Genomic DNA, 23,097 nt, shown 5'->3' with positions numbered 1-23,097 from the left:
CAATAATATTATACTTAGCTTGGAAATTGGAATGCAATAATTTAACCAAATATCTTAGCTTATGCTCTTATGTAATTTTATCATATCATAGTGCGATCAAATTATTAACTGAATAGAATCGATGATATTAGAATAGATACATTCTATCTCTAAAATCTCAACTTCCACAGACTCGAATGATTCTGTTATCTCATTACATTGACGATCTTCCACATTGTATAGCATTTAGCATGCTCCTAATGGACTTTTAGTTATTGTGGTATGATTTGATGGAATAACTATTACGTGCAGATATATATAAACATAATTTTAGACAGATAAATATAATTAATGTACATTGCATTACGTTATTCACAGGCACGACTTTTTCCTTTATGATACTAAATTGTGTTTTGAGTCAGCAAAAGAAAGACGAGACTTATGAAATTCAAAGCATAAATATATTTTAGTATTCACATCCCGCTGGAATTTTTAATATAAAATAATATTTGCTTTGTTAATTAACAGAATTTTTTGTATAGTGATTGTAAGCGTAGTACCTAAATGAAATGAAAAGAAATCTGCTAACATAGTTGCCATGGTTCCAATAGGCTGCCAATCCCTGAATAGGGTTGTCAGTCAAGTAAGTCAAAACGTACAGACACTGTTTTCTAAAGATCAACGCAACAAGTTATAATAACTAATTTAATTAATTAGTTACTGAAACGAAATTTCCTGTTTAAGTATCTTTTGAAAATAGGTATTAAAAGTAGCCAGAACCTGCAAACGACATCAAATCCTCACTGAAACACGCCACAAATATATGAATTTTCAGACTGTAGTTAAAAGTTACTACCAACCCTAGCAATATCTGAGTCAGGTCAAACAGTGTTCGCTCTTTGTTCCAACAAACGGGTGCAGTTATGATCTTTGTCTTTACACAGGGTAGTTTTAATTACCTGATTGATCCCTCGCTGAGTGTCAGGAACTTTCAACGGTGTAAGTAAAGTGTCAGCAGGAGAGATTGATTGAGATTGAAATGAATATATTTTGCATGCTTCCATAATGGCCCGGGATTGGGAGCGACAAAACAATATAAAATATACCACCAGCTAGTTGGGAGAACTAGCTGGTGGTATATTTTATATTGTGAAGATGGTGAAAGTCAATCAAGGAAAGAGGTATTCATTAGAATTTATTTTCATAGTCGATGGGCTGGCTAAACTTGTCACATTCAATCATCATCCCGTTATCTAGCCAAACGTAGTCTTCGAGTTTAGCTACTCTTAGGCCTACTCTACCCCGTTAGGGCTTCTGATATACTTACGTAACTATTAAACCATTATGCATGCATATATGTCACAAAAGCGCGTTAGCGCTTTTAATTGTTGATGTAGATAATTATGGTAGTGTTTAGTTATAAACACTACAATAATTATCTAGATAGAGTTTCTTATATATTCCATTGTATTCCAAGTTACTGTAGCAAACTGAAATTAATTGTTTTGCGAGAGTTGGCAGGAATTTGTAGAAATTAATTTCTCAGGTAACACGGCTTCGTCAGCAAAGCCTGTCAGAGAGAGAGGAAAATGGATATTGTAACTTGTATATATATCTGGAGAAATGAATTTGTTTTAACCTGATTTGGTAATTTGGTAAATTTATTTATTTATTTTACATTATCACATTTAAATTTGAAATACAAAATAAAATAAAGTTGAAATAATGTTTTGGTATGTACATTATTTTTATTCATTCTAAAAGTATATTTTCCATAAATAAACTCATGCAAATAAACTTGAATCCCAGTAAGAGCAGTAAAAAGTAAACATTTTTGCCGGAAAAGACGAGAAGCCTTTGTAGATTTTCCTCTGCATATATATAGTTGATACTATGCAGGATGAAATCGTCGTCATTTTCATAACACGGACCGCAGGTTTCCTTCATTTTTCTTTTTTGTTTACTGTATTGTATGCCTTTACCGTACTGAGTACATAGTTTATTAAATTAATGTGATCTTATTTTAGCTACATCATGAATCTAAATCATAGTCTTTGAATTCACATAAGACTAGCTGCACGTAGGGCGGGTAGCAGGTAGTAGTAGCGGGTAGTAGGTAGGGGCGTAGGAATATCGAGTAAAATGTAGAATTATTACTTATTTATTTCAGGTTGTACTCGTGTACACATTCAACAAAGTCCATTAGATTTTACTGTATACTCAACTTTGAGATTCTTTGGCAGAGAAAATCTAATGCAACATTATTTGGTTTTTAAATTTTAAATATTTTTGCCCAGTTTCCACATGGTAATTACTTATACAAAATAAATTATATTCCATCAATTAATTTATTGGTTGCGTATTTCTTCAATTCCAGAATAAAGCTAAAGGGGGAACAGGGGCAACGGGGGATGTAAAGAACATCCCTTAATGAGATTTATTTTCAATTAGACCGGCCGATCGTGGGTGCCTAATGACATGATTTACAACCCGCTTTATTTTCTTTAATACAAAAATATATGTAAGGGATACAGATATTTAATTTATCTATGTGAAGCTGTTTGTACAATCTTGTAAAAACATCATTCCAGTAATCAGGTTTCTACAGTAAAATTCAATGGACTTTGTTCAATGTATAATAACAACTTGGAATCAAACAATAATTTTACATTTTACTCGATATTCCTATGGGCCCGTATGGGCAGCTAGTCAAGCATGGAGAAGAAGAGGAAAACAGGTTACATACAAACTATGAACTCGATTTTGAGATTCAGAGATAAAGCTTTTAACTAGAGAGTAGGGCCCTGACATAAATTTATCCAATTTTACACAAACTAATCAAATATCATTTATCATATGTCATACTTTTTGAAATGAAATAAAAGTAATACCCGTTACTGTATATAATATTCCTTTCAAAATTTACTTGAAAAACGCCGGAAAATTTGGCAAAACGTAACAATTGACAATGTTGCCATAATATTCTTATTAGGAGTGTTATACTTCCTCGTTTTGATTGCGCAACCATTCCAAGGAATCAAGTCACCCTTCGTGCCGTTGATATTTTCTTTATATTCCGTCCGAGACCACCGAATGTCGTGTCGCGGATCTTCATTTTCGCGATAAGATATTTTGTTTCCCAATTGGAAAGTTTTTATAAAGAACCGTAGGTACAATAAATATTTTAAATTATCAAAATATAAGCGTACTGATTTTCGTTTTATGCTTATTATACCATTAGCTACCGCTACCGCGACACTCATGTAGAAAAATCTGTATGGGTATAATGTGGAGTTCGTAGTGATAAACATCAAATCAATTTTATTGAGGCACTACGGGGTCTATTTTCATAGTCAAACATACATACTTTTCATTAAGGCCAACTGTAAATATGTATTAGAAAATATGTTGCGAAGAGGAAGTACAAATTACATTAAGTAACATTTGCAGCAGTGAAATGTCGGCGAAACCTCATCAATTCAGCGCGAATCATGTTGCCAGTCTGATAAACTAATTTGCATAGAAATTCCCTTGGAATCGCAGCAGTGACTGATTTCGTTTAGATTCATCGATGTTTCTGGAAGCTACGAATTACGGATAATGTAAAAAGTCTGCAATCATGGAACCAGATGTGGTTTAAAAAGGTAATAACAAATTTTTTACACTTCATTTATTTTTTTAGGAGGATTTACTATAAAAGATGATCTTGATACAAATAAGTCGACATACTCGTACAAGGTACTTATCAATCGAAGCCTAAATAATAACAAAAATTTTATTTATTTTTATAATTTATTGTCTATGGTCAACGCAAAGAAAGTAAAACATAATACAGAATCATGTTAAAAATACTCCAAAGAAATGAATGCCTTGTATAAAACACTTTTGTGAACGTTTATTCGAAATAGTATTCGTATTGGTGGTATAATAATCTGTGCTAGGGATCAGAAATATTTCTCTCTCAATTTACCGCTCGTTGTCGGAACAGGGGCAATATTTCTGCGCTATCTGCAAAGGGCCCCGAGATTGTACTACTACAGTTTAATTATGAGTAAACATAACATAGTTACTTCGCTTGCGGAATGGAAATATCATCAATTTGCATAAGTCGTCCCTGAAATTAAAATTGCTGAGCAGACTGGTATTTGCGTCCACTGCTTCCGCGATATTTTATACAATTTCAGTTTATTCCCCCATCTACTATTCATGCAAAAATAATGAATGTACCTCTAGACACTATGAATAAAATATTCAATTGCATTGAAGTTCCTTGTTCCAACGATGTGTTGACGCAAGCGATTCAATGTTCTGGGTTCTGGTTTGTAACTATTAAGTACTTGTACGCTTTTAGGGCACGTGAGCATTTTCATCGCTCTAGCTTAATGACATGATTGTATGCCATTTAGAGTTAGAGCCACCACATACGTTAAATAATAGGTCGAATAATTTGTATACGCAAAAGCAAATAAATGTTGACATGTGCTTACCAACTCTTTTGATTTTCTTTGTATTATTGATTTGTAAAAATAAACTAAAGTAGTGTACTGCGGCAGTCAATGTCAGTGACACTTGAATTTTTCACGAGTTATCAAAGGGCCCGGGCTCCACCCAACCTCGTCTGCATCTCAACCTTGACGCTTTATAGCTTTCGGAGATTGATAGATATCTGTGTTCATTCGACTGAACTTTATATCAAGAATATAGCAGCATATACATATCACTACAGTGAGATAACTGTCAGCATCAGATGGTCCGTCCGGCTACAGTGTTATTTATTTAATTCCAGGTTTCGACTAATTGAAATTAAACTGTATCGGCTTAAATGGTACCAAAGATACATTCTTTTTTTAAACAGGTTTTCACAGTTATATAAGTAATAGTAAAGGTAAGTAAAATTAAGTACAGTAAGGTTCGGTAGGTTAAGGTATGGGAAGATCTCAACTTAGAAAAATACTTAATGATCAATAAGCAGATACGCGAGACTTCTGTAAAAGTTGCTATCTAGCAACTTTTACATAAGTATAGTTGATATATATCAATTTGTATATACAAATATAATGTTTATAACCTATTAAATACATATTACTATAATAAAGTTATATAATAATTAAATCATTTTTACAATTAATGTTAAAATTCAAGTAATTATAAATAATTATCGTTGAAGAATAAAAATAAAATTTTAAGTCATGATCAATGCTCAACTGAAGCGAATGAAAATGTCTTCGCTTTGCGTTTTCGCCCCCAATATAAAATGCGTCGAGAGACAACATAGGGAGGAAGTGTTTATGTGTATACTTACACAAATGCGTATGTGTATCAGACACGTTCCTACAGCGACGCTCCCTGGGGTCGTTGAACGAAAATGTTAGCTGTAAATATCATCGCTAGTGTATTTTTTCATTTTTCGTCATATCTTTCCGCAAATATTCTATATCTTTAGCGCATGCAAGCGTATCAAAACATAAATAAAGTCTTCAAATTATGCACATTTGTAACAATGAAAATGGGTACACAGTGAGTACATACACAGTGGGTAAATATAAAAGTTTTATCTACATCGTTACATAAGTTCTGAATTTGCCTGCGAATATTACGATCATTAATTACCTACGAGCTTCAAATCTTAATGGCGCAGATACTTTATTATTTAGAGTGGCATTTAATACATATTAATGGCTCAAGGGATGTATTTAGAAGTGTGGAGACTTTCGGGCAATGAAAGAGCGGAAGCCACTATTTGAGTAGAGACTTCTTCTTGTGGAGTATCGCTTGCTATTAACACAGGTGTCAGATTTTATTCAAGAGTCGTTGACAAAAGACCACGAGGAAAATGTTAAGGAAAAGTTGCTGTCTATTTTTGATTGCGGGGCTTCCAGGGCCCCCAGGGTAGTAGGGTCTCTGCCCTCGCCTAAATCCGGTCCTGCCGCTGGCTCCAGCCTGAAACCCAATTGGTAGGCGCGGCAAGCGGCTCCGGTCTCTTAGGATTCAATTTCCCTCACGTAACTCCAAACATACATTTTCGTAATTTGTTCACATCGCTTCTCTTTTAGGATGATATTTAAACTATCATTTGAGAAATAGGCGGGCCGTTTCTGTTTGTGATTACTGCGAAGTATTGCACGATGTAATTTGTTTAGCATTGGATTTAAATAAATATGTTTAGTTTGTATTTAAGTGCAAGCTTAAGTGCACGTTAAGTTTGTATTTAATGCACTTAAATTCAAACAAAACATATTTGTTTTATTTGTATTTAAGTGCATTAAATCTAACTATAGCCTGTATTGACTTAGTGGCTATTGCCATTCAGAGATACTAAAGATCGATTTTGTTGATGTCGCACCTAATAATAATCTTTGTTTCTATTATGCCTATTGGGAGAGATAAATATAGAATCTCGAGATATTAGTTAATTATGATTTCATTATCTACGAAATTAGGTATATTGATAGGAAAAAGACTAATAATGTTATCAATTCCCATTGAAAAATAATTCGTGATCCTAATAATGTTTAGATGTATATAAAAATAAATAATAAAAGTTAAATTAAAATTATAAGAAACCCCCGACTCCAAAGTTACTGGGATCCTCTCATTCGCTAGAAAAGGGCTGACGGTTTTAAATGACTTAACATGTGAACATACCTTTTGCCAACACAGAAGAACAATATAGATTATATTTTCTTTTAAATAAAAAATACTTAATCAAAATCGATTTGCCGTTTGGCTTCTAACTCCTTCTAGAGGGCTTAAAAAGTAATAAAGCTGTTCAAAGCACTTTGTAGCGCGTGCTACGAGAAGTTGCTACGAAAGCACGCGCTACAATACAACGCAACTTAGCGATTCGTAGATATCCATAAGACCAGCTAACCAGATCTAAATTTTATTTCAATAGTCTTTAGGAATTTATTCGATGAAAAATATAATTTGTCTACATAAATATATAGAACACCCTCATCCCACCATAAAATGGTAGTCTATTTTTACATAAAAGTTTTACTTCGGAGAAAAGCGAGGTCATCGAACGTACTTTCAGCTCGCCATTGAGGGCAACCTTGACCCTTTACAGTATTATTTACAGTTGGTTGTAGGCTCAGTGGCTTTGTAAAATGAATGGAGCTGGCTAAATATACTTCGGCTAAAATCAAGAGTCAAGAACGGGTCAACAGCTTCTCAAACATTCATTGATGATGTGCAAAGAGAACTTCATTGATGTCGCATATACATTCCAATAACAAGTTGTGCTGTGTTTACTTAAACATGCACTGTACATGTACATATTATTTATATGTTACCATGTGGTGACTGACTAAATCTTGGACTTATTTACCTTTTTTTTGTATGGACAAATCACACAGATTGAGTTAGACCCAAAGTAAGTTCGAGACTGTGTTAAGGGATACTAACTCAACGACATATACATATAAGCACCAGGCCAATCGGAAAAAGATCATTTTCTAGTGTAACAGTTCGGCGTGCAGTCATAAAGGCAGTCACAAAGGTTGACTTGTTTGGCTAGACTAGTGGTAGTTTAATAAATAATTTAATATAAAAAGATATTAAATTAAATTTACATTCAAAGATTTTAATTCTGCGTGTCATTCATCATAATGATACTAACAATCGCATAGCTATATTTTCAATGTGCACATATTATTATATACAACGTGCGAATTGAATATTCTGTCTAGACAGCTCGTGATCTGTATTGCACTTATTATTTTAGAATAAACTATGAGTACAAAAAACCAACCCAGACGAAGAATGCTTTGATTATGTGAACAGGGGTGGCTGCTAATTTCCTCCCTTCATGCCTTGACTTCCTTCCTTCGGTACTATTTCTTTATTTAATGTCTTCTGTTGGCAATAACGACTAAGCTTGCCTTAGAATATTATTCGTAATTGGACTTTGCAACACATAATATATAACTTTGTGCTTTACAATCACCACTGTACATCCTGGTTGAATTGTAAGTAATATTTTATTCCTTCACTATTGAAAACATTTATGCACTTCGATTGAAAAATAATGTAATATTTGTTTAGTATAATTTGTAATTAATAATTGGATAAAATAAATTAAAGTAAAAAATACTACGTTATATTTGTTTAGTCAATATTATAATACTTTTTACAATCTAACTTTGTCTCTATGTCTCGGGTGGAATTTTGCAACTAAATTTGTTGTCTTCAACCAAAGATTTTGGATAAGGGGTTAAAATCTTTGTCTTCAACCCATATTTTTTTCTTTTATCTATGCTTCAACCGACTGAGTTGAAATTTTGTACACATTATTTTTATTTAGATGAATATTATTCATATATAAATCCATGGAAAGATCTTATTAAGATCTTTCCATGGATTTAGTAAGTACCTGTACGGAGTACCTACTAATTCCACGGATCTCTCTGATAACATAGAAGTTTGTGTCTAAAATGTCATTTTTGTAAAAAAAACTTATATTGATTCGTGTCTAATAATGAATTAACATCGACAACCCAACAACAGACATATTGAGGTACATGTGGCCATCAACGCAAAATGTCTTTACCAACAAGTTACAAATTACAAGTAATTTGACTTACATCTTAGGCAAAAGTAGAGTCCTACCTACCGAGTGTTGAATGTGTGACCTCCTAGCTCGCTGCAACATATCGCTAGTCATGAAAAGTGCAGAGCTTTCTTCACCCCGAGTGGAGTGGCACATGCGGGAAATGCGCAGTGAGCTTGCCGTAATTAACTTAAGTCGGAACTGCAATTAATATCGGCGTTTTAACTGAATGGGAACGCAAGAAAAAGTTGAAGTTAATTTGATTTACGAACAAAAATATAAGAGCAGAAAGTTCTCAAACAACTAGGCGTATTTGTTTTTGTTTACATGTGTTTTCCGTTCAATTTGGGAAAGTTAAGATAAAAACAAAAATAGTTATTTCATGAGTCGTCATGATCGTTCCTAAATTCTAGTAGTTGGTAGCTTCAAGAATTTAAAATTTGACATGACACAGTGCCTGTAAATATCCAATTTGCCTAACTACCCGGCTTATATTACGGATCTACCCATGCTGTAAATTTCATGAAATTATATAAAAATTATTATAGGTGATTATTTTATAAAACTTACATTACTTAGTATAATGAATCCATATATAGTAGATCTATAGCTGTAAATAGATGGTGTTTAGTAAGGCGACGCCGAAGTAAGGTAGGGCTTCGTGGGTTGGTGAGACCCAGGGCGAGTGTAGATACAGCAAATTTGAGCCCAAACACTTGCACCGCATTGATAGGTACAAAATGTTTTTGTTGTTGGAAATTACTCGACATTGTCCTTTATTCAATGAAAGTCTTTAATTTTTGTAGACATCCGGATATTTTTTCTTTTTATTGATCTATGCACAATGGATAGACTTTTGTGGCCTCTTAATGCGCTTTGTTTTTAAAAGACTTCAAAAAAAGAAGTAGATTCTCGATTAGCCGTGATTTTTTAGTAAATACATATTAGTCAAATATATTTTGTTATATGTGATGACAATGTGCAACCCTGTGTGGCTTACCTTATTGCTGCTCACAAGAGCAATAGGGTAAGCCACACAGTAACCGCACGTTCCGATCGGCTCGCAGACAATTTCCAGCGCCTGCAGTGAATGGACACAAGCAGCTTTGTGTCCACTCCATTCTGCTGCAATAGAAAGTTATTACGACGAAATATATGTCTTATGTACTAGGTTATTAGTCTCTAAAATCATATAGACTTATAAAGAACATTTGAGTTTAATGTACTATCACGAGAAAAAGAATAACGGACGCACGTACCAATGGAAACATTAGCCTTAAAATAAGAAATGCCATATTTTAAAATAAATTCTATATAATACCTACACGGTATTTTAAAATAAATTCATTTAAAATAACGTAATAAATGTATCTATAAAAACCAGTTAAATGAAGTATATAAAATAAATGGAGAAGTAAAAAAAGTCTTTCATAAAATAGCAAAATGTTTTTATAGAGGTGAAGGAAATTTCATCTCGCTGAAGTGGATAATCCATCGCCAGACTTGGTCATTGTGGTCGGTTATACTCATGAAACATTATAAAAGGCTCCCCTTACTGATCGAAGAATGGTTTTCACATAACATCGGTGCGGTATTGAGTATTAGTGGATAATAAATGACTTTAATAAAAGTCCTAAGCTTGCTTGTGTAAAAAGATAGGAAGTAAATCATATGTCTGGAAGTTGTTTAAGCGTTATTCTATAAGTCAGGTATTGGCTGAAAAACACCTAATTATACAGTTGGGTTTCTGTATTTTAAATATCATTTATTACTTAACCAACATCGTTATATATAGGTACATCGGAACTTGGTATTGACTTGAGTTCCTCAAATGGTTCATTACTATGGATTAAAAAATAAGTACAATGAAAGTTGAGTTCGTCTTGGAAAATAATGCAATTTACTGAGTCGGTTTATATTCAAATGTATGTTGAGTCCGTTTGAAATAGGAGATAGTAAAGCTAATCCCAATGTATTCAGCGTCTTCGAAGACCCTCGGTGTGTCCGCCAATCCCGCTATTTGCAAGTTAAGTCTCGGTTGTGGCATTTTTATGACTTCTTTCAACGAACTGAAAATCATAACTCTATTTTTCTATGAACGTCATTCTATTGATTAAGTTTTTATTTTATTTTGTTTTATGGTCATTGTATGTACATACTTATAACATATATCCGTTATAAATCTGATAACACTTTGGAATAATATTAACCAGTTTTTTTATGTAGACTTATTCAATGAGAAAGATTTCCATTAAGTATACACGTAAATATTTTTCTTAAAATGAGGTAAACAATATAGGTGCATATGGCTGTAAAGCAATTAAGACTCCCCTCTAGATTATAGTCTAGACTAAACTGTAAGTAGAGGTACAATATCTAGACGATCGACGAGCCAGCTTCGATTGCTTTCGATGCTGCACATTACATTGATTTGTGTGACCGACCGGTTCGAACATTCGCATCCATTCTTTGTGGATAGAATGCTTAGAAATAGCTAGCTATGTTTATGCTCGTATTTGCTTGTGATCCTGGTTATTTTCTCCAGACACGCATTGTGGTATCATCAAAGCTGGTTGCCATTTTAACGACGAATAACAAAATATAAAGATCGTACGTATTTGTATCCTTCTTCTCGCCAGGATACTTCGACCAACTTCATCTCCCAGGTGATACATACGGCACGTTGTTATACAATTTGATAGCTAAACAACTTAGTAACCATTTCTTAAAATCCACACTTATTACTTACTTCATAAGCTACATACGCTATCAATAACAGTATGATATATGTAGTATCGGCATTGACTAAAGCTCTTTCCGATACGACTGCATCGGAGAATTGAATTTGATTTAAGTTGGACGTATGCGACGATATAGGCGGAAACCATATTGCACTCGATAATGCTGAGCGGAAGCCTTTTGTGATAAGCACATATAATATAAGAGAGGGCTGAAAGGTTTAGCTGTTATACAACTTGGGAAATTTAATATTTCTCTAGTTCTATATGAACTTCTAGGTACACTTCTGTGTTTTGCCATGTTGGTTATGTGTGAAGATTAAGTTTATCACAGCCAAGCTAACTAGGTTGGTGCTTTAGTTTCAATTTCAACTCCATCTCCAACGGGTTAAATACCGTTGCGTCTTACTTACCTATAATATTTAACGAACTGACTGTCGAACTATTGTCGTCCGTTTGTCAGTTTATAATTACAAACTTTTATCTTATTTGATTTTACAGACACCTGTCCCGTCTGTTTGTCTAATCAAACCATTTATTTTTGCTTGTCCATATTTGAAATTTTCCACGTCGACGATTTGATTTCTATGTAATATAGGTAACTATTGTTATAATGATGGTGAACCCAGAATCCTCAGAATCCTGAACGTCTTACAGCTCGGACATGATTTTTTTTCTCAAGCAATTATGCAACAAGATCTCCCTGGCGGAAATAAAAGCAAAAAATGAAATAAATACTACTATAAGTGACGTAGGAAGCAATTCCTAAAATTATAAAAATAATTTCGTTCCATATCGTGGGATGGTAGGCATGCCTAGCCTATAAAAATATAATATATTACAAAAAAGTAGCCTATGTTACTCCAGAATGTTTCGACTGTCTCTGTGCCAAATTTTATCAAAATCGGTCCAGTTGTGTTTGAATTTATTAAATACATACAAAAATACAAATCTTTTCTCTTCGTAATATTAGTAGGTATGGATAAGTTGATAAGCATTAGTATCAATGTAACCTTAGAATTTCACCTCAGTTGAACTCCAACATCTAAATGTAAGCTCAGGGATGTCGACCTCAGGGTCAGACGGACGAAGAGCAGAGAGGGGCGCGTTGCTATGCAACCCCCAGCCGGTACTTAACTCCCCTCATTCATAAACGGCGCACGCACCAAATTATAAGACAAACAAAATGATTGAACATGCAATAAGTCAATGTTTTATTGGTAATAATGTTGATGACTTAATTAGGTACTTACAAAAGTTTAAAAAAATGTGAATAAGGTTCACAAATTATTCTACTTATTTGATGCTATCTTAATTTTTGACAAAAAAAATTAAAAATTACGACAGTAAGTAAATAATGTAATTGTAAAAATTACATCAATAGTAATTATAGTAATAATATAATTACTAATGTAACTACAATGTATTTTTTCATTGCGGTACTCAAATAAAAGCACTCATAAACGCATTCGAATCGGCATGTGTCTGAGTTCGGCAATAGTGTTGACCTGGCATAAGGATTGATACGAAATACATAAGTTTTGTCAAACTCGGTAATGTCTTTTTGTATAATGCCGCCCTCGTATTTCATACCCTCTCATGGGGGTGAGTAAAATTTATGTAATATCACAGATACAAAACATGGTCGTGAAAATTAGAAATATCACTAAAATGCTAATAAATATTGACAACGACATCTAACATGTATTGTAGGTACTAAATCACAAATTTAATGCTATTTATTCAAATAGTATTCGTAAGCACCACAGTTATAAGAACATCAATATAATATTCTTATAGTCGATTGCACACACAACTTTACCTTGATTATAAAAATATTTATGTAAATAAACTGAATACAGAAGTATTAAATAAAGAAATAATTCAAACGTACATAATAACCAAAAAAGTAAATGCACTAATAACTAGATCCACAACACATCGATAGATGTCGCTAGTAGTGTGAATGTTATTAAACAATGGGAAGAATTATTGCTATTAGATCTGTAGTTTATGTAATTCTAATTGCATAAATTTTTCTTATTAATTATTTTTCAATTTATACTTGTATCATGTATAATTTTGACTTCAGTATTAGACATTTTGATTGTAGTACTAAAATTTGACCAAACGTTTATATGACGAGGTGGCCGAGTGGTTAAGGCGTTGGACTGCTAATCCAATGTGCTCTGCACGCGTGGGTTCGAATCCCATCCTCGTCGATAAGTTTTTGCTTTGATTCAGTAGTTACGTTGGTATACGTTTTATTGTTATGCTTTTATTTAATATTTTAGTTAGAAATTGCAGCATTTTATATTGTTAGATTTTTCTATCGCCTACGTCCGCGTCAATATTATTTTCACCCACAAAGAACAGCCACTATTTTAATTTTATTCAAGAAAGCGTGCCTAGTTTCATGTATCTTCTAAAATACACGATATTTTTTAATATAATGGAAAGCAAAATCTTTTCTAAACTACATTATATTTGCCATTGGTTTCGCCGTAATCTGGTAATATCTCACCTAATCGCGGACAAAAACAGATAACATTCCGTGGTATGAATATCACTCTAGCGAATTTATCTAGACCTGTTTCTATTATCTTATCAAAGTACCGGCAGGTACCCTGTATTTTACGATGCATGGGTGCGCCCTGTACTGAAATAATCTGACCATTGTGTAGCTGGCCTTATCGAGGTCCACCACTTTTTGTGGCCTTTCCTGAAATTACTACAGGATTTTCACAGTGGAAAATTGGACATCTATGATGTGATTGTGTTCGACAAAGTGCTGTGATACATGTGACTGATAATCTTGGAAATTTCAAATAAGTATTTTTCTCACATAGTAAATTAAGGTCAGTACTTAGGTATACTTATATTTCCTTATTCATGACATGATATCCGATTAGTAGTTACAATTAACTTTGGATTAATTTAGAGAAAATACTTCTTTACTTTTACTTTTACTCAATGACCTAATTGTTTATCAGCTGTATGATTTAGATGTCCTCATGTTATTATAAGTACTTTTTCAGATCACGATTGTTAGGTAGGTATTGAAGTATAGTCAAAGATTTGCAATTGTATGGGAATAAAGATATCTTGATGTGAATTACACATTTAAAAATGTTGCTGTACCTAAAGTGCCCAGGGATGAACTAGCAAGTATTTACAAAATTAAGTTTGAAATTTGATAAACAGCACATTCAACACACAACATAAGGTTGATATATGTTGAAATGGTGGCAAAACTCATTCTTCGTTAACATGATAAAAGCAATATAGGGCTAAATACTTATCAAAAGTAGAGCACGCAAACAATATTCGACAACCTTCATTGTAAACCTAATTCGATGTCTGATAAAATTTTATTTTAAACAAGCACCACTAAGCAAGTAAATAAGGCACTCTAATAGGTATGATTAAAATTTTATTCAAAACTAATTTTGACCACAAATCTCGACAGATGAAAATAACGTCTTATGACTTATCGACATCTCACTCATAACACTGACTGCTAACATCCTGAAAATATTTTCACGGAAATATAATGGTACCTACTCGAATGAAGTCATGCTCAATTCGTCATCAGAAAGCTCTTATCTCATCAATATTGATATTATTTGATCCATATCCATTACTATCGACACAACAAGGTGTGTTGGGAATGTCCAATTTATTAATTTATCAATTGGTAATAAAATATCTGGTGAAAATTAAAATAATTGCTTACAATTCTATATCCTTATTTTCTCTTCTTTCCTAATTTAAATATAAAGTTTATTGCTTTATAATTCAACAGTCGTGATCTAGAGAACTTTACGTGATTCTATTTATAGATTCAATTTAATTTCATCAATATTTATCTTTACAGATCTAGCAAAATGTACCAATACGTAGCTTTGGCTATATTCTGCATGTTGCGAGGTGCGAACGCTCAAGTCACAGCCCAGGCTAACGTGGCTCCAGACTTACGGGAATGCTACACGAATCCCATCCTTCTGGACAGGAACAACCTGCCTCCTCCATCTATACAGACACTCGTAGACATCATACAGAAGATTGAGGATCATCCCAACGTGAACGTAGATCTGCGTATGCTGGCCGTCTTGTTACTACACACGTTAGTATAATTTTATAATCTTTAATAAGTATTGCTAACGCTAACCTACATACTATACTTATCGATAGATAAAGTAATAGACAGTTACCTACTTCTTTACTAAAATACGCCCAAGAGCCGCCTATATTTTTTTAATATTTTGATTTCACGCATAACAATGCGAAGGTAGTAAAGTTTAAATATAGAAAATAAAACCGTCATATTATATATAATACTAGGGCATTTAATCATTTATTTTTGATTTTTCCAATTACTGACGACAATTACTGGCTTAGATACATTGTGAGAGGTAATTTACTACCTAAAATGAAAAAATCTTTTTTATTTCAGGTATCGCCAGGATGGTATTGAGTACCACGCACCAGAGTCTGGAACCACATCATCTTCAGTGCTCCCGTTCGCACCGACCTTCCACGCTTTCTACCGCCACAGACTGCTGCTCACCAAATTAATTCCCAATAATCATCAGGCTTTGCCCAATGACACACTGCCTTCTACTTTAAAAGTAAGACTTTAATTTTGCAACGGCTTAGCTGTGTTTTCGTTATAAGGTAACACTGCAATGTTATTCTGATTTGAATAACCAGGGATTACAACGTAGAGATTACCTATGCCAGATAACGAATATTAGATACATTGAAATTTGAATATTTTGTGGGAAAAATAGCAGACTTTGCACCGTGGATTTGCGCTTGCGCCCATTTTATTTTAGTAAAATGCCTCCAATTCCTAAGGCAAGGAATCTTCAGTTTCCTATGCCCAAAGTCATATTACATTGAAAAAGTATTGAAATCATAATGTTACGTGCAGTGTGCTCTCCACCATATGCTGTCGACTTCCGTCGACGCCAGGGTGCGCGGCGACGAGAACACATGCGGCCAGAACGCGGAGTACCGCGCGCTCAGGACTCCACGTGCCGCTGGGGTAGCTGATGACGTCGAGGTCTTCGTGCCCGTCCCGTCCATAGAGTAAGCATGTTTTTTATTCGAAGAAGAACCGTTTACCACGACTTCCGGCCCCCTGTCGTTAGTAGGATCGCAGTATGGGCTATAGACCCCTTTGCCTTTCCTCATGGATAAACGATTGTTGACTCGTGGTTACATCAATAATGTCCTACCACGTTACCAAAAAATTTTCGTTAGTAACTAGTAAGACACAAGTATTGATATTTTATCTATAGTACAGGATTCTTTGTTCAAATACACTACCCACTACGACTTATATTCCACTGTTTTGTAGTACCAGATTAAAATACTGCCATATTTTTTATTACCTACGCTCCACTTACGTTAACTCTTTAAATGTTTCAGAGATACAGAATACGGCCAAATGAGGCAGTTCAACCCTGACGCTGAGGTGCAATTCAACGTTAATTCCAGTCCAATGCGGTCTGCCCGTCAGCTGCTGGGAGAAAGCACTTGTCCCATACTCGACGGAGTAATCCACACTTCCTGGGGAGCTACGTCTGCTGGTAACGTGATCGCCGGAATCGCCGCAGGCGCAGAGCTGCAAACGGTTTCCTTGTCGGACCTCACCAAAGGTTCAGTTTCGACTTACGAAAATGTTCAACAAACTGTTCAGAACCTTTATCCAGCGACTTTAACAGGTAAGTGACTATCATTTACAATAATAATTTATTAAACTTCATGACTAGCACAAAATAGAATATATAAACGTGTTCGTAATTGTTAATGCTGCTTATGAGAAATATGTAAAAATTATATTAATATAAATAAATATATTAGGACAAATCACACAGATTGAGCTAGCCCCAAAGTAAGTTCGAGACTTGTGTTATGTGATACTAACTCAACGATACTATGTTTTATAATATATGTATACATAAAAGACCTGGGCCAAACAGAAACATATCATTTTCCATCAGGACCCGACCGGGGATCGATCAGAGGGAAGCAGTTTACCACTGAGCCACCGAGGTCGTCAAAATAAGAATATATATCAATCGATTGACATATTCATCCCTATGTAAATGTACTTACTTGTTTTAACTACGAATAAATATATTGCTATTACTTTTTACTAGGTGACTTGGCTGAAGCAGTTCTCATTCAAGGAACAAGGGCAAGAACTGAGATCACCGTCGGTAGTAGTGGCAACTTCAACAGCTCACAGGCACGACGGTTTTTCATGTTGAGCAGTCGTCAGAACGTGGAGATGACTGACCCAGAAATCAGGGGAGACATTGATGGATTCATCCTCGGCAATAGAATGAATAATATTCTCCAGACTTTTTCCACGTTGAAATTATCTCAGCTACTCGATATGTACTACTCACCCAGGGTATGTTATTATTCACTTTTCATTACCTACCAACTTACCATACCATACCCAATCGCAATCAGCTTCTTGTCTGATTAAATCTTTAGGTTCAAGTTTTTATCATCAATACCTACATAGTATAAAACAAAGTCGCGTCACTGTGTATGCTTAGATCTTTAAAACTACGCTACGGATTTTGATGCGATTTTTTTTAAATTCCTGAGGAAGGTTTAGGTGTATAATTTACCATGGTTTTATCTGAGTGAAGCTGGGACGGGCCGCAATATTATGTACCTACCCTAATATAATAAAACTGAAGGTTGTTTGAACGCCCTCGGAGCCTGCACATTGCCACACATATTAAGGACCTCTCTCCTCTATTCATGAGGAAGGCTAGAAATACAACTAGGTAGGGTAGGAACCCTATAACGAATTCGAAGGCAATATTAGGTGTAGGTCGTTCAGTATGTTAGCATCTTGGCGCAGCTATTTACACTTTTTACATATTTGGTCTGTCCTTATTTTCAGAACGGAGTATTCGACGCCTCAGTCCGCGCCTGCAACCGCCGCGACCTGACTACTGCGATCCTCAGTGACAACGCTCTGGTGACTCAGACTGAGTCCTTTGCTGCTGCTTTGAATGCCAACATGCTTCTGTCAGGCACTATTACCACTGGTCTGACAACTCTCGTTACCAGTGCCATCAGAAACTTCCAATCTTACACGCGTAAGTATTAGGGTCTCATAGCTTGTCCGGGAGAAGCAATCTCAGGATCCTACATAGTATCTTGGGATTAATAATCAGTAATTGGGCTTTATTATAATAACTAATATCATTTCCGACCATTTCTAAATCTATGTTTCAGAGAGTAACATGAACGACTTGACATGCAGTATAACAGAATCCTCGTCTGATATAAGATACCGTACCAATCTATACATAGTGCTGGACGCAACTTGGCCGTATGCAACTATTTACCCAGCGATCTCTTACCTGGTGGACTCCATCGAAGTTGGCAAGTTCGGGTCCAGTGTGACTTTACTAAGCGCCTTCGACGGAAGCGTTGTGGTTAACAAGACCTTTAGTCCTTCAGATTTCTATTCGGAATACACTTTGCTGAAGCATCAGAGCAGTAAGCTATTGTTTTTTATTGAATGATTTTTGAGTTTTCTCTTTAAATACATTTTACTTCGAAGTTACCTACATTATGTGATTGTCATCATAAAATCAATTAGATATCAAATATACTATGTACTTGTGATTAACTTGTCGAAGATCTTAATATTTTCCTTTGTTTATTTCATCACAGTGATGTCAGGAGTCAACTTAGAAACAGCGTATACCAACATCAGAAATATTATGCAGTGGTCGCTTCAAAATGAGACTGCCTCCAATTATGTTGGTGGCAACTCCAGCGTTCTACTCTTCCTTCTTAACTCTGGATCCATACAAAATAATCAGGCGACATTTGAACAAGCACGCCAGTTAAATGAAAGTGTTCCTGGTAAGTTAAAAGCAGCGAGGCATCTATTTTAAGTTAGTGCGGATCGAAAACCGTTAATTGGTTCATGTAAATTGTTTGTTTTAGATTTAAGAGTACTCTTCGCTACTTCAACGAACCAGTTTGATAACTTATGGAATTTGGTCCGAGATATGCATGACGACATTCATGTCATTTCTCTTACAAGCACGGGAGTCAACGTTGCAAATATACTAGCAAGTGTCACAAATAGAATTTTACAAGGTATCTACGTCCTATAATAAAATTAAAGTACCTACTTATAAATTATGGATTTATAAATATATAATACTTATGTCGGTAAGGAAACCAAGTACCCAAGTATATAGGTATATGCCTATATATATGTAGTTCGTTTCTATAGTTTAGACAACAATGCATCATCTAACAAGGAACTAACCTTCGAAATTTTTATTATTTCAGCCAATCGCAGAATTATAAACCCTCTTTGCAATTTTGAATTCAATGCTGGATCCTCTGGGATCAAACAATTTGACGATTTCATCGATCCAGGATATATACAGTTCTATGCAGTGAGCCCCAATTATTTCTTTGGTGATAACGGCAACTCTAAAATTCGTATATCTCGCAGTACTGCTGGCGCTGGGACACTCACTGTCTGTTACTCTAGAACAATAGTGCAACCCAGGTTAGTTGTGTTTTTTTGATATTAGATACCTATTTTTTGTTAATTAGCGTGTGATTTCACCCTACGTCATAGGGCCACCCCATATTTATCCGTGGATGTCGTACGAGGTGACTAAGGGATAAAAGCATTAATAGCTGATAGGCGAAAGAGTTCACATCGAATTGAACAAACGTTTTGGTTTCAGACGAAATGGCACAATTATAGGCGTGGACGACAATCTGATAACTTGCTCGGATTTAGCCAGCTCCAGCAACGTCGAGATTAATCTGCAGGGCGCTTGTGACGGATACTCTACCATCGGTTCTTGTCCTCCGATGTACATTTCTATACAGGCTGTGGCGTCCACTACCTCTAATGCCGTATGCACAGGTAAATAATTCCTTATTGTATTCTTGATCCATATGTAGTTAGAACCAATTGTTCCTACCTAAAATATTATTCATAACAATTGGTTCTATCTACATGTGGATCAAGACGTGGGTTTAAGAGAAAGGAGGGATTATAAAGCCTAATTACTACATCCTTACATAGGAATTATAAAACATAGTCCGTCCGCGTCTGTCTGTTTGCGATAAACTCAAAAACTACTGGATGGATTTTCATGCGGTTTTCACCAATAGATAATGTGGTTCCCGAGGAAGGTTTAGGTGTAAAATTAATTATGAAATTAATTATGAATGAAGCCGGGACGGGCCGCCAGTATAGTATAAAAAAGCGCCCTCGCCCTCCGCGCATCTATCCGTTTCTTAGTTTTCTTCTTTTACCACGCAAAACAAATAAACTCTCAAAGATTTATATTTTACATTCATAAATGACTCCGTGCGTGCGGGGCCAAATGGCTAGTGCCTAATAAATAAATAAAATAATTCTGCGCAGATACTCGTTTGTGTCGGTTCCCGTACAACCTCCGTTACACCGTGCAAATCGAAGATCTGCAGTGCTTCAGCAGCGCATCAAGCATAGGAGCCAGCGTCGTTGCCATGATAGTCGCTGTTTTTTTAATGTTTTAAATACCGCCAACAATATTTAAGAATTTGTTTAAGACCTTACAATGACAATTACTTACCAACGTTGTATTGTAATTTAGTAATTAAATTTAAAATATGAGGTATATATTTAGTATAGTTTTTGGAAAACATGAAAAGGGTAAAATAAAAACATATTTGATATGTCATAAACGTAGTAGTAAAAATTAAATAAATAGTAACAAGCTCAGCAGTCAAGCAAGATAAGTAGGTAGGTAACTATCTATGTTCAGAATCTAATGAGTTGAGATTTTTATTATACAGGGTAGATAATGATTGTAAACAATTATAAGCTAATAAACATTCAAATAAATATTATGAACATTGCATGCATTTTTATGTATTATTCGTAGGCAGGTAAATAGGCAGATTTTAGAGTTCAGAGTTTAAAATATTTTTTTACCAATAAATTATAAGGAAAATTACGATTTTTTCTGTGTCCCATCTTTAGTACCTACTAAGCTTAATACTTACATAATAAACCCTCTATATATATAATTTTATCTTATATGTGATATAGTATATATTTATTTCGAAAATACCCGAAGTTCTATCCTTTATGAAATGTTGAAAGATATTTTGTATTTTTAATCGCGCCGTCCTTTCCGAACAATAGTTCCTGTTTTAACTACTGGTGCTAGCGTCTTTGCAAAAAAATATATTTGATACCTGCTGTTCTCCCGCGGCTTCGCCCGCTTAAATTCTCTCGGGAACAGTTCCTTCGAATTAAAATGGAATTGGGATAGTTGAATTAAAATATCCATAGCCAATGGGCTATGGATATTTTAAATATTCTATAATAGAAACACTAGATGGCGTTGTATGTAATCATCTTGTGTTTCTATTATAGAATATAGGTTTTTCTCAAATCCCACGGGAACAATAGTTTTCTCCGGATTGAGGTACCCTATTTCCTTCTTCATACTCTTAACTATATAATACATGCGATATTTCAAGAAAATAGGTCGAGGATAAGGCGTGAAGGAGTAACAAACCAACTTACTTTCGTATTTATAATTGGTTTTAGTTGGGATAATAAAAAGAAAGAGACCAAACATATATTAGCTCCGAGGTTTTAGCTTTATCAATGTTTTAACAACCTACTAATTCCTGTTTTAATTTTTTTATGTTTAACAGGTTTTTATGTTTTAGTTTATGGGTAAAACATTGCTCAAATCACAAATACAAGAACAATGTATCTGTGGCTCACATGGATGTATTGATAGGACTCGTTTTTGGATAGGACCACCATGGAATTAAACAAGGTACTTACTAAATCCATTGCAGGTCTCGAGTAAAATATATGATTAAAGTAGCGGAAGAGCAACACCGGAATCAAGTTCAAAGTCAATTGACAGAAGACCCGAAATCCTTCTGGAATTATATAAAATCCAAGAAGGATCAAAGGTCACCTAAAATAATTTTGAAAAATGGCTCCGAATTAACGGAAGAACAATGTTGTACAGAATTTGCAAACTACTTTCATTCCGTGTACAGTACAGAGCAGCCGGAACTTAATATTGACGCAGCCATGGCGGAGGCGAACGTGAACGGAGCAGCGCGGATACACCTCGTAGAACTGCAGTTGACAGATGTTGAGAAGGCACTGACAAAGCTAAAACCAAAGCGGTCAGCCGGCGCGGACGGAATCCCGGCATTCTTTATTAGGGACTGTCGGTATGTGCTTGCCCAACCATTGCTACATATATATAATACCTGTTTAGTACAAGCAAAGTTCCCGGACCAGTGGAAGCTGACTCGAGTAGTTCCCGTGCCTAAATCTGGAGCTGGCAGTACCATGGAACAGTTTAGGCCAGTGGCAGTTTTGTCGGTACCGGCCAAAGTATTCGATTCGGCTATACAGACTAGCATATTCCAGCAGGTAAGCTCCCAACTTTGCGATCAGCAGATTTAGCGGATTTAGGCCGGGCCGCAGTACAACGACCAACCTGCTGAACCACATGATGCGAATCGTACCAATAGTAGACGAGGGAGGGCAGGTGGATGTAGCTTAATTTGACTACCGGAAAGCTTTCGATGTTGTTGACAACGATGTGCTTTTGAGAAAGTTGGCTGGAGTCGGATGTTCGCCCCATCTACTCAGATTTTTGTCTAATTATATGCGAGATCGACAACAGTATGTGGATTACGCTGGATACCAGTCTGAGCCTTATGTAGTAAGATCTGGAGTGAGTCAAGGAAGCAATTTGGGTCCACTTCAGTTCCTCA

The 23,097-nt window shown here is 35.1% G+C and overlaps 1 protein-coding gene and 1 non-coding gene across 2 annotated transcripts; both read left to right on the top strand.

Annotated features, from left to right (window-relative positions):
* Positions 1 to 13,408: 13,408 nt before the first annotated feature.
* On the top strand, positions 13,409 to 13,490 carry TRNAS-GCU (transfer RNA serine (anticodon GCU)). The gene has a single exon. It is a non-coding gene; the product is annotated as a tRNA-Ser (tRNA).
* Positions 13,491 to 13,908: 418 nt separating this feature from the next.
* LOC128678444 (uncharacterized) lies at positions 13,909 to 21,293 on the top strand. The gene is made up of 13 exons (XM_053760006.1): positions 13,909 to 14,126; positions 15,146 to 15,394; positions 15,725 to 15,899; positions 16,205 to 16,362; positions 16,705 to 17,000; positions 17,439 to 17,695; positions 18,203 to 18,401; positions 18,541 to 18,807; positions 18,985 to 19,179; positions 19,264 to 19,419; positions 19,618 to 19,843; positions 20,028 to 20,212; positions 20,720 to 21,293. Exons 2-13 carry the CDS (start codon positions 15,156 to 15,158, stop codon positions 20,851 to 20,853), a joined length of 2,487 nt encoding a protein of 828 aa, XP_053615981.1. The 5' UTR covers positions 13,909 to 14,126; positions 15,146 to 15,155; the 3' UTR covers positions 20,854 to 21,293.
* Positions 21,294 to 23,097: the final 1,804 nt, after the last annotated feature.

The sequence above is a fragment of the Plodia interpunctella genome, chromosome 2 (assembly GCF_027563975.2).
Source record: "Plodia interpunctella isolate USDA-ARS_2022_Savannah chromosome 2, ilPloInte3.2, whole genome shotgun sequence".
NCBI lineage: Eukaryota > Metazoa > Arthropoda > Insecta > Lepidoptera > Pyralidae > Plodia > Plodia interpunctella.
The sequence above is the reverse complement of the archived record's forward strand: the minus strand, read 5'-3'. Positions and strand labels throughout refer to the sequence as shown.